Source organism: Coregonus lavaretus, assembly GCF_964263955.1.
Source record: "Coregonus lavaretus genome assembly, chromosome: 33".
In the NCBI taxonomy this organism is placed as follows: Eukaryota; Metazoa; Chordata; class Actinopteri; order Salmoniformes; family Salmonidae; genus Coregonus; species Coregonus lavaretus.
The window spans coordinates 27,322,834-27,335,574 of record NC_140020.1 but is presented as its reverse complement, the minus strand read 5'-3'; the positions used below and the strand labels follow the sequence as shown (position 1 = coordinate 27,335,574).

General features: G+C 42.2%; 1 protein-coding gene across 1 annotated transcript; it reads right to left on the bottom strand.

Annotated features, from left to right (window-relative positions):
- Positions 1-74: 74 nt before the first annotated feature.
- On the bottom strand, positions 75-12,519 carry LOC311108525 (serine/threonine-protein phosphatase PP1-beta catalytic subunit-like). The gene is made up of 8 exons (XM_084151172.1): positions 12,446-12,519; positions 3,685-3,816; positions 2,962-3,192; positions 2,496-2,600; positions 2,351-2,422; positions 2,128-2,279; positions 1,829-1,963; positions 75-1,735 (listed from the first exon to the last, which is right to left on the bottom strand). The coding sequence occupies exons 1-8, from the start codon at positions 12,495-12,497 to the stop codon at positions 1,631-1,633; spliced, it is 984 nt and encodes a 327-aa protein (XP_084007298.1). The 5' UTR covers positions 12,498-12,519; the 3' UTR covers positions 75-1,630.
- Between the last annotated feature and the right edge of the window lie 222 nt (positions 12,520-12,741).

Below are 12,741 nucleotides of genomic sequence, written 5' to 3'. Positions count from 1 at the left end.
AGAGTTTTTCTTTTTACCGATCAGTTTCTGGTTTGAAAGGCACCCTAAAGCATAATGACAGACATGAGGCAGGGTCAAACAGCACTGTTTCATTTATTCCATTCAAAGATTGAAACAAACTTGTACAAATCTCAACTGTTTAAAACATTGACAGTTTCCAACTTGAATAGAGACCGATAGATGAGAACAAGGCAAAAGGCAAGATATGCCCTAACTCAAACTAAAATTATATTTTGTTATTTAAATATTCCTTAGTAAACTCATTAGTTGGATGAGAATAATAATTCTGAACCAGATATTGGAATCAGCATACAGGAAAGATACACCAAGTAGATATACTCACTGGCTCATGCATTCTGATGCCTTGCTTGTTGTTGAAGTCTTCAGCCTCTTTAGGCAGTCAATCTACCACTGGGAGGCAGCAATGTCTAAGTAACTGATACTGCTGAGTACAAAGTGCCATCTCTGCGAGATTGGTAAACATGCTCTTGACCTCCTCCGTGTGTAATATGTCATGTTTACAAGAACTGCAGGGGCAATGCTGAAAACAGCTCATACGTTTTTTTAAAACAACAAAACTTCTAGTGAGGCCAACTGGTCGTGTGTGTGTGAGAAAAAGAATAGGCTACTGAACACCAATTGAAATCCGGTGCAATTGACTTGCCTTTAACTTCTCAAGCCACAACCATCTATGCATTCTCACAGGCATACAGTAAAAGCAATGTCCTTAACAAACAGTCTTCAGAAATGGAAGCAGGTTCAGTGGATAAGAGGAGAGGCTGTTGTGGTGATGGAAGGGCTTGATTCAAAACCAACAGGCATTTGGGAGACCCATTTGTGAGCCCTTTGAGTTAGGACACACATGACCTTAACTGTACTAGTACTTCTGTTAATATGTATAGCATGTGTATGCAATACATGCCCCGTGTGTATATACCGTCAATGTGTATGGTCTGCTAATATGCATTTGTACGAGCACTTTCAAAGTAATTTTTGTTAATACTTCATTAGTGTCCACATAAAGAGAAAACATTATTGAGTCCAACGGTGAAAGTGACATTCTCCAAACTCACTAGGAGGCTAAACCATTCCACTCAGTTACTGTAGCCAAAATGTGGGAGGAAAATGGCCATGTTATTAGTAATATTGTGAGAAGGTTACGTACGTATTAGCAGGGAAAATGCAAGGGGGGCAATATCTGCCTTACGTTATAGGTCTGGAAGAGTCAACGTTGTTGGCTGGGGTAAAGAACCCACCTCACTCACACACTCAAATAAAAATCAATACTTTTTCTATATTTGAAGGCAGAAAAGCGTCCGTTCCAAATGTGTTGCCCCTTTCCACAAAAGGTTTGTATCGTATTGCTGCACCTTAACCCGAGCAACACATTTCATAGCATTGAAAAACCACAAATCACTTACATTATGAATAAAAATACCAACAAACAAGCAAAAAAACAAACATTGTTCACAGCAAAGATTTTATGTTTTACACATATGAAAAAGGTGAGTGGGGTCAGGGGTGGGGGGGGCTAGAGCGCTTCCCATAGATGGGAGGGAGAGGACAGGACGTTGCAGGGGACAGCAGGGGAAAGGGTGCGAGGAGGAGGCGTGACGGGGGGGCCAGGCGCTCACCTCTTCTTGGGGGCTTGGGCAGTACGAGGCGGGGTTACGGGTCGTCCCGAGTTCACCCCCCCATACTGGTACTTAGCTTTTTTCTCTGACGGCTTCAAAATCTGAGAGAGAAAGAGAGAAAGTATTAACACTTAGTGTGCTTTCAGCAATGGGAGACTCATCCACAGTAAGTGTGTTTACGTGTGTGTTCTCACCTGAAAGGAACACATGAGGGACTCGTCAACGCTCATCATGCCCCCAGCGTTATCAAACTCCCCGCAGTAGTTGGGAGCCGAGAACAGCGTCACCAGCTGCCGTTTGGCAAAGAACTCGTAGCCGTCCTCAACAACCTTCAAGTACAGAACAACACTTGAGTTAATGAACATCCTTTAGAGATGCATCCTAATGAACATAGCCCTCAGTATCATTTAGAGACGCATCCTAATGAACATAGCCCTCAGTATCCTTTAGCGATGCATCCTAATGAACATAGCCCTCATACATTAGGCTCTACCTGGTGGGCTCTGCAGATGAGGTCCAGGTCGTGGCGGTTGAGGAACTTGCTGACCACGTCGGCCCCGAAGGTGAAGGAGACGCCCCGGTCGTTTTCCCCCCAGCCCTGCACGTCTTTGTCTGGATCCGACCACAGCAGGTCACACAGCAGGCCTAGCACAAAGAGAATGCAGTCAGAGCCACCACAAATACATCACATGTACCACACACACACGTTAACACACCTGTGTCAGGGACATCAGTGGGCCTCATGATGCGTCGGATTTGCTCCATGGACTGTAGATCAGGAGAGAGACCTGAGGAAGAGGGATGATTGTTAATTAATAATATTTATAGAAAAATTATTGATAAAAAAGCCCCCACGCATACCTCCATGGCAGCAGAAGATCTTCTCATCGATTATAGCGGCGATAGGCAGACAGTTGAAGCAATCTGTGAAGGTCTTCCACAACTTTATGTTGAATCTGCGTTTGCCTGGGGAACACAACATAGAAAGACATGGAATTACACTGAGTATATAAAACATTAAGAACACCTGCTCTTTCCATGAGATATACTGACCAGTTGAAAGCTATGATCCGCATTGGAGTTAACATGCGCCAGCATTCCTGTGGAACACTTTCGACACCTTGTAGAGTCCATGCCCCGATGAATTGAGGCTGTTCTGAGGGGGTGCAACTCAATATTAGGAAGGTGTTCCTAATGTTTGGTATACTCAGTGTATATTGACAGTAGAGAACATAAAAACCATTGCCATTATGAATCTTCCAACCTCACTCTGAGAAAGATAACTGATTCATCATGTATATGTGTGTGCCACTGCTTCCTGTCTTACACTCGTCATAGAAACCGTAGATGCGGTTGATGGAGGCACACTCGTGGTTGCCTCTGAGTAGGAAGAAGTTCTCTGGGTATTTGATCTTGTAGGCCAGCAGTAGACAGATGGTCTCCAGCGACTGCTTGCCTCGGTCCACGTAGTCCCCAAGGAACAGGTAGTTAGCCTCCGGCGGGAAGCCCCCGTACTCAAAGAGCCTCAGTAGGTCTGTGTACTGGCCATGGATATCACCTAGTGAGAGAAAGTGGGAGATAGAGAACAGAGGTTGTGAGACGACCATTATTTTATGTTATCTTTAACCAGGAAAGTCACATTGAGATTGACTATCTTTTTTTAAATGAGCCCTGGACACAGGAGTGGAGAGTGAGCTTGAGCCAGATTGTCCTTTATGGAAGGGAGATGGCCCCATCCTGCAGAGACACTTGGGGGAGACACACCACTTATATCCTACTGCTCTACTTACTGAGCTAGGCCTATGTCTCTCCAATGTGTTATCCTATCCTCTCCTTTTGGTTTAAAGACAACTGTGTGTGTGGTGAGGATGCCCTTTTCATGGTCATGTAAATTCACAAACATTAGGCTTATGTCTTTATTCAGACAGCTTATATTTTTCTAACCCTGGTATGTCTCATACATTTCTCATATGCTATTTGTGCTCTCAGGAGGAAAGAGAGAGGACCCAGGAGTAAGGATATAGCAGGAGGGAGAACTAATTGTACTGACCGCAGATTTTGAGCGGAGCCTCCAGCTCCAGTAGGATGGGCTGACTGAGGAAGATCTCCCGGGATTTGATGCACAACCCCCGCACCTCCGCCTCCGTCATCTGGACTATCTTCCCTGGACGACATCCTCGCACTTGAGGAGAGAAAGATAGGGCGATCAATCACAACCATGAGTCATGACCCTTCTCTCCATTTGAATCGTGCTGGCTTTAAAATGTTTTATGTGCTTTTCATCGTCTTCAAATCAGTGCAGAATGTACAACCACCTTAAAGTGGCAAATCTGCAGTTGAAACAAAGTGTTCAACCCATCCGTTTCGGTAAAAAGCTGAAGGATAGGGCTGGAGAAGTGTAACCACTCAAATTCATAGACAGTAGGGTGTCCCCGACTAAAAAACATATTTGTCGATGTGAGAGTTGTCTGTTCTTTCGACCAGACGACTCTCACGTCGACAAATATGTTTTTTTAGTCGGGACAACCCTACTGAGCCAACTGATAACAAGTTCAAACAGGTGCCATTAATACAGGTAACGAGTGGAGGACAGAGGAGCCTCTTAAAGAAGTTGTTACAGGTCTGTGAGAGCCAGAAATCTTGCTTGTTTGTAGGTGACCAAATACTTATTTTCCACCATAATTTGCAAATAAATTCATTAAAAATCCTACAATGTGATTTTCTGGATTTTGTTTTCTCAATTTGTCTGTCATAGTTGACGTGTACCTATGATGAAAATTACAGGCCTCTCTCATCTTTTTAAGTGGGAGAACTTGCACAATTGGTGGCTGACTAAATACTTTTTTCCCCCACTGTATATAGACACACCCTATGTTTGAATAAAATCAACTATGTGTAGGCTACTTTGCCTGATGCTTTTAGTGCTGCAATTAAAAATTACCACAAATTACTAAAAAGAGGGAGCAAGAGATCAATATAGCCTAACCAGAAGAAAAAAAACCTGTTCCCAACCTGACCCTCCTCCCGCTGCTGCTGGCCTTTGCAGATTCTGCAATTATGCTCCTGAAGTTGCCAATAGGCTACACCAGCGGTCGGCAACCTTTTCCCTTTGGCGTGCCAAGTTATCGTACCATTTCTTTCTACTGATCTGCGTGCCAGTTGTGATTTTCATATGCACATTTTTGTGGAACAGTTTCATTTCATTTATAATAAAGTCTTCATATCTCAAAATCAATGTCATGTGGTTAATCAACATTCTAAAAGTAACTTCTATTGCCATTGCCAATATGTAAAAATAGCCTACATAAAGCCAACAATTAAAAACATTGCAGCACGCAGGTAGAAAATATCCTGATAAAAATAAATATCCTATAATCAAATCAAATTTTATTTGCCACATGCGCCAAATACAACAGGTGTAGACATTACCGTGAAATGCTTACTTACAGCCCTTAACCAACAATGCATTTATTTTTTATAAAAAAGTAAAATAAAACAACAACAAAAAAGTGTTGAGAAAAAAAGAGCAGAAGTAAAATAAAATAACAGTAGGGAGGCTATATATACAGGGGGGTACCGGTGCAGAGTCAATGTGCGGGGGCACCGGCTAGTTGAGGTAGTTGAGGTAATATGTACATGTGGGTAGAGTTAAAGTGACTATGCATAAATAATTAACAGATAACAGCCAATCACATTGGCTATGCATGGCCTGTCTGCAAGGAACTTGAAACATTGTATCAACCAACCATTAACTTGGTTCCAGCCTGAAGCTGGAGCTAGCAAACTTGCAACATTGTATAAAATATTCTGGGCCCTCAGTTTCCCTCATCAGTGAGCTCCTGACAGACAGACACAGCTGTAGGCTACTTTGCGCAAGGGATAAGAAGTAATCGGGTAGGGCTTTTTCAAGAAATGTCCACCAGATCAGAGCATGACATTTTTCCCCTTTCATGCTGAGTGGTTATCGAAAGAGAGAGAGCTGGAATTATTTTTCAAATAGGCTACGTTGAGGAACTATTGTCATTCTCAATGGATGTAAAAACAGACTTTGTTTACTTGCTTTTTGAGCCAAAGAAAAAAGTACTTTGAGAAAATAGTATCAGATCCCCAAATGGGCACATTTATAAGCCTACATTTGCACGCAGGCCAGGTAGCCTAGGCCTAGTTCTATGTGTAATCAGGTGCATGTCCTTACTCAAGATTGACAGGAGCGCGCCAACTCCTGTGTAGCCTAGGTTGTGCGCTCTGCAAACAATGTGTCCACTCCTACAATGACAACAGTAAGACTGTAATAATATATTGAATGCATTAACAGAAATTACCGTAACCAAACAAACACTGTAGATTAGAAATGATGGTAATTAGCAGTAAATGTACTACTGGTGTGCCATCCCTGCGGCCTCCGCAATGGATTAGTCCACTCAGACAGGCGTCTCGTGTGCCCTATTTAATTTTTTTATAGAATTGCCACTGCTCGACTAAATAAATCTTGGCCGACCAGTCGACTAAATGGGTTCATCCGTAATAGACAGAGATATGGATGCAAGGACTGACCATCCATGATTTCAAAATTATAGTTTTAACCCCCTAAGGTCGATGTCCGCGCCCCCGCAGAAATCTTATTAGCATAATAAAAAAATCCCCATAAAAATCTGTCAGTTTAAGCTAGAGATACAGTATATATGGAAACTGTGAAAAAAAAAGTGAAGTGCAAAACCAAAAATACATGTAAACAAAATAAATAATGTTTCCTGATCTTTGTTATATCTCTCAGATATAGGATAGACACTTCAGAACAAATGTTTTTTTTTTTTTGGGGGGGGGGGGGGAATATCAGCTGTTCCATGATTTTTCATCATTTCCAAAACATTTCTGAATATTTTAAATAACGAAAATAGTCATTGCATAAACTGTGGCTTAACAAAATCACATAATAAGTTACATATACTAAATAATAGGGGTTGACATGATTTTTTAATAACTCTCCCTTCCTCTGTATTCAGAACACTTCCCTTTTCCCCAAAAATTTTACATTACAGCTTTATTCTAAAATGGATTGAATTAATTGTTTTCCTCATCAATCTACACACAATACCCAATAAAGACAAGAGCAAAAACTGGTTTTTATAATTTATTTCACATTAATTTAAAATAAAAAACAGAAATACCTTATTTACATAAGCATTCAGACCCTTTGCTATGAGACTCGAAATTAAGCTCAGGTGCATCCTGTTTCCATTGATCATCCTTGAGATGTTTCCACAACTTGATTGGAGTCCACCTGTGGTAAATTCAATTGATTGGACATGATTTGGAAAGACACACACCTGTCTATAAGGTCCCACAGTTGACAGTGCATATCAGTGCAAAAACCAAGCCATGAGGTTGAAGGAATTGTCCGTAGAGCTCTGAGACAGGATCGTTTCGAGGCACAGATCTGGGGAAGGGTACCAAAAAATGTCTGCAGCATTGAAGGTCCCCAAGAACACAGTGGCCTCCATCATTCTAAAAATGGAAGAAGTTTGGAACCACCAAGACTCTCCTAGAACTAGCCACCCGACCAAACGGGGTAGAAGGGCCTTGGTCAGGGAGGTGACTAAGAACCCGATGGTCACTGACAGAGCTCCAGAGTTTCTCTGTGGAGATGGGAGAACCTTCTAGAAGGACAACCATCTCTACAGCACTCCACCAAGCTGGCCTTCATGGTAGAGTGGCCAGACGTAAGCCACTCCTCAGTAAAAGGAACATGACAGCCCGCTTGGAGTTTGCCAAAAGGCACCTAAAGGACTCTTAAGACCATGAGAAACGAGATTGAACTCTTTGGCCTGAATGCCAAGCGTCACGCCTGGAGGAAACCTGGCACCATACCTACGGTAAAGCATGGTGGTGGCAGCATCATGCTGTGGGGATGTTTTTCAGCGGCAGGGACTGGGAGACTAGTCAGGATCAAGGGAAAGATGAGCGGAGCAAAGTACTGAGAGATCCTTGATGAAAACCTGCTCCAGAGCACTCGGGACCTCAGACTGGGGCGAAGATTCACCTTCCAACAGGACAATGACCCTAAGCACACAGCCAAGACAACGCATGAGTGGCTACGGGACAAGTCTCTGAATGTCCTTGAGTGGCCCAGCCAGAACCCGGACTTGAACCCGATCGAACATCTCTGAAGAGACCTGAAAATATCTGTGCAGCGACGCTCCCCATCCAACCTGACAAAGCTTGAGGATCTGCAGAGAAGTTTGGGAGAAACTCCCCAAATACAGGTGTGCCAAGCTTGTAGCGTCCTAACCAAGAAGACTCAAGACTGTAATCGCTGCCAAAGGTGCTTCAACAAAGTTCTGAGTAAAGGGTCTGAATACTTATGTAAATGTGATCTTTCCAGTTTTTTTTTTTTTTTTAATTTGTAAAAATGTATAAAAACATGTTTTTGCTTTTTCCTTATGGGGTATTGTGTGTAGATTGAGGGAAAAAACCAATAGAATCCATTTTTGAATAAGGCTGTAACGTAACACATTTTGAAAAAAGTCAAGGGGTCTGAATACTTTCCGAATGCACTGTACATACAATTTACAATTTAGTCATTTAGCAGACGCTCTTATCCAGAGTGCATACTTTTTTTTTTTTTTCATACTGGCCCCCCGTGGGAAACAAACCAACAACCCTGGCGTTTCAAGCGCCATGCTCTACCAACTGAGCTACAGGGGACTACTTACTACATCTGTAAGGTCTCTCGGTCAAGTATTGAATTTCAAGCACAGATTCAACTACAAATACCAGGGAGCTTTTCGAAAACCTCTTAAATAAGGGCAGTGATTGCTAGATGTGTAACAATAACAAATCAGACATTTACATTTTAGTCATTTAGCAGACGCTCTTATCCAGAGCGACTTACAGTTAGCACATACATTATTTTATCGAACCCACAACCCTGGCGTTGCAAACGCCATGCTCTACCAACTGAGCTACATCCCCTGCCGGCCATTCCCTCCCCTACCCTGGACGACGCTGGGCCAATTGTGCGCCGCCCCATGGGTCTCCCGGTTGCGGCCGGCTACGACAGAGCCTGGATTCGAACCAGGATTTCTAGTGGCACAGCTAGCACTGCGATGCAGTGCCTTAGACCACTGCGCCACTCAGACATTGACCATCTCTTTAAGCATGGTCAAACTCATTGAACATCATTCAGCCCGTAAGTCACGACGTGAGAGTCAGAGTGGTGGTTTGACGGTGAGTAGCTTGCCACAGCGTATTTGAATAAGTAAATAATCAAAAAGTACAGTTCACCAAGCAAGCAGCCCTATCCTCATCACATGCTCACTTGGTTAACATTAGCTGGCTAGCTATCCAGCAATGTAGTTAGGCTCCATCTAGCCAGCAAGGTAGTTAGCCTAGCTACTAGCTAGCAATCTGTGCTATTTATGTGCGAACACTGGACTGGCACCAGTCAACACCAACTCATCCTTCATACAAAAATAACACTTACTATCTGGGCCTATTATGTTAGTGGGCTTATTTAGTTAGTTATGGTTTCAGTAAGAAAACATTTTCTTAATGAACAGCTAACGTGTGAAGCACAACATTACAAATATTTATCAAGATGTCAGATAATCGTGACATTACGTACTTTTTAGGAAAATAGACACGTTTTTCGACTCACACCCTGACTTTGAGAAGTGATTGCGTGATGATTAGCTTAGCAACCGCGTGACGCAGCATGACAATGTGAACGCGATTGGTCGACAGTCTGAAGGGTGGAGCGATATACGTCCCTCCATTCATTGCCCAATGGGATTCCTATCTCCTCCTTTCTCTAATATCTCTGGAGACATTAAACTGTGACACTGTTGTTGTGATTATTCATTACTATAACTTGAAGATATTCCTTGGATGGGGACAATATGAAAAAATGTGTCGCCATGATATACTATTGATTGATTGCTGGAGTGAAAGCAGGTATCACTCCAGTTGCCTACAGGCTTTTTGAGGAGCTACTCTCGCTGTGTCTGACAGGTGGTAGGCTATTCCGCTCCTCAAACTAGGCTCTGTGTGCATGTGTGATAAATAAAAGGCATGATGACTAACGAAAATACACACGCACCAATTGAATTCAACAAAACTTTGCAAATTAACCTATAGACCAATAAGCATGATCAGTCAAATGTATTTGCTAATCCCGGCCGTGACCGGGAGACCCATGGGGCGGCGCACAATTGGCCCAGCGTCGTCCAGGGTAGGGGAGGGAATGGCAGGCAGGGATGTTGGTAAAGCATGGCGTTTGCAACGCCAGGGTTGTGGGTTCGATGAAAAAAATAAAAAAACTGTAAGTCGCTCTGGATAAGAGCGTCTGCTAAATGACTAAAATGTAAATGTAAATGTAATGACATTTAGAATTTAGGCATTCTGCCCGATTGGACAAATGGCAGAGGATTGCAGGTCACAGACACTTGATTTTCATTACAGTAATAGATTGGCTAACGCTTTTTAGGGAGTCACTGAGTGACTTAGGCAAGCTCCCGGCTAGTGGTCTGGACGTAATTGAGTTGGGATTAGGGATGCAAATTTCAGGCCATTTTGCTGCAGAGTAAACACATTTTGGTCATTTTTGCTGCCGATTATCTGACCCTCATTAACCTATCAGAATATTTGTAAACATTTTTTCAAAACAGTAAAATTACGTGACCAACAGAAAATACTATGTATGCATACAAGGAACTGACATTTTTCATTAAGAGCTTAATGGAAACATGCAACAATAGAAAGCCTATCGTCAGCTACTAAAATTTAATTTTCAAACATTTGCCAAAATACAATTAGTGTGAAAACACCATTCTAAACAGCGCACCTAATGCGAGCAGTTCCAAATGTGACAGAGATGAAAGAGGGGGAATGTAATAGCAACAACTAGGATGGGTTGCTAATATGACTAGGATTGTACGTTTGGCTTCTGGAAAACCAAAGAAAGTTGATATGAAAACCAATACAACGGGAGAGAAAGGCTGGTTAATGGCACAAGGAAGTCTTTATAAAATAATTGCCTCCATGTTTCTATGGTGGGATTTTGGCTAGGCTACTTTGAAGCAAGGTAAGAAACGCCTCATTATTTCAAGTAAAGTAAAACGTTTAGGTTTCAAACAATTATACTGCCTCAAGCTCACATTGCAAAGTGGTGGGTGACTCGCTGATAGCCTGCCTACCATTGACTATAGCCTATGCACTCGATTGGGGAACGGGAGGGGCGCTTTAATTACGAGTTGAGATTGAGAAATAAAAATAGTAGCTCTTTTTAATCATGGCCATAAAAACAGTTTAACACATGATTGCTATTTAGAATTGTTATTTGTTGCGCAATGACTAGGCTTATAAAAGCACTTTTCACTCCAGTACCAGCTTTTTTAGGAGCTGCTTCCGCGCTGTCTGACAGGTGATAGGCTATTCCGCTCCTCAAACTAGGCTCTGTATGCTTTGCATGTGATAAATAAGATACATGAGGACTAATGAAACTACACACGCGCCAATTTAATTCCACACAATTATGCAAATTAACCTATAGACCGATAAGCATTACTGGTCAAATGTATTTTCGGGGGCTAACCGATTAAAGGTTATCCATTAACATCCCTAGTTGGGATTTTTCAAAGGCTTGCCATTTTAGTTCAGCAATGTGCTGAACTGAATAGAACAGGTGGTTGTCACTGTTGCTGAGTGTTCCAAGTGGGACAGAGTGTCAGGACAGTGTATTATTTAGGCCAATAAATACAGATCAGGTTGACTGTACTCTTCAACAACTCCTTGAAATTCACCTTGGCTGTTTTGAAACGTATTCAGTATTTCTATGAAAAAAAGCTATCCAGACAAACATGCTAAAGTGTGACATCTTCCATTGGTGATTTCAGGCCAGAGATAAAACGCTAAGGTGGGTACATATCCAACAAACATTGAGAGAGGTTTATAAAAAGACTAACTAGCTACTGAAGCGAAACTGAGTAGCCACCAAGGGCAGGTTAAATCAATGTTATGGCTGCTCGAGTTGACGCATACCAGCTAACCAGGGTTTGTCTGTGTTCTTGCTACCTATAACGTTACACATAGACAAATGACTAAATTAAAGGCATTCTTACTTCACTAACAACGTAATAGCCCCTATACAGCCTTACATTGAAAACCAATGTGAATGTAGTTTGCTAGCTAGCTTAACAACTAACTGACGACCTAGCAACATGGACAGAGAGGGGGGTGGGGGTTCCCGCTGGCAAACCAAGCTGTCCACTTACAAAGACCCCTCTCATCAAGGTGTAAAAGCTGATGTTAGCTGGCTAGGCACAAAAATATATTTAAAAAATAACATCCCTGTCCTGCGCAAATAGTATTTAGCTAGTTAGCTAATTTAGTAATCTAGAGTAACGTTTGCTTGCATGATCATACATCTACTGTAACACACCGCGTTAGCTAACATAACACAAATCAAACGTGACAACAGATATTTATATTCAAACAGGTGTTGCCTTTTCGGCAAATTAGCTAACTAGTTCTTGTTAAATTGTAGTTAGCTAAACCTAAACATGGCATAACACACTGTTAGCTAATGCTAAAGTCACTGTACTTTGTTGAACCACATCCCACTCTCCCACCTTCCTCCTCTGGCTCTGACGCGCTAACGTTAGCTAGCTAGCAAAGTCAACTGGCGTTACCAAAAATGATTTTACATTCGTTATTCGACACCTGACCATAACATGAAATCATGTTAGACCTGTTTTCTGTGCTGTCCCCACCAAATAACCACAAGGTTAATTGCAAAATAAAAAATATCATACCTTCAAGCAATCGTGAGATGATGCTGTCAACGTTGAGCTCGCTTTCCGCCATTTTCTTTGAAACACTAAAAACTACTACGCAGAGAGAACTACGTCGTGCTCACCAGCAGAGGGAGTGGTCTACTACTGTACCAACTGTACAGTTTATTTTGGTTCACTCTTTCTGTATTTTGGCAAAGATTTGAAACCAGCAGTACGGTACTAGATTCGTTTTTTTTTTTTGGGGGGGGGGGGGGGGGTACAAAACATTTTGCAGGTAGCTTTCTTTACCTTTCATGGAAGCTGACCTGCCTGCA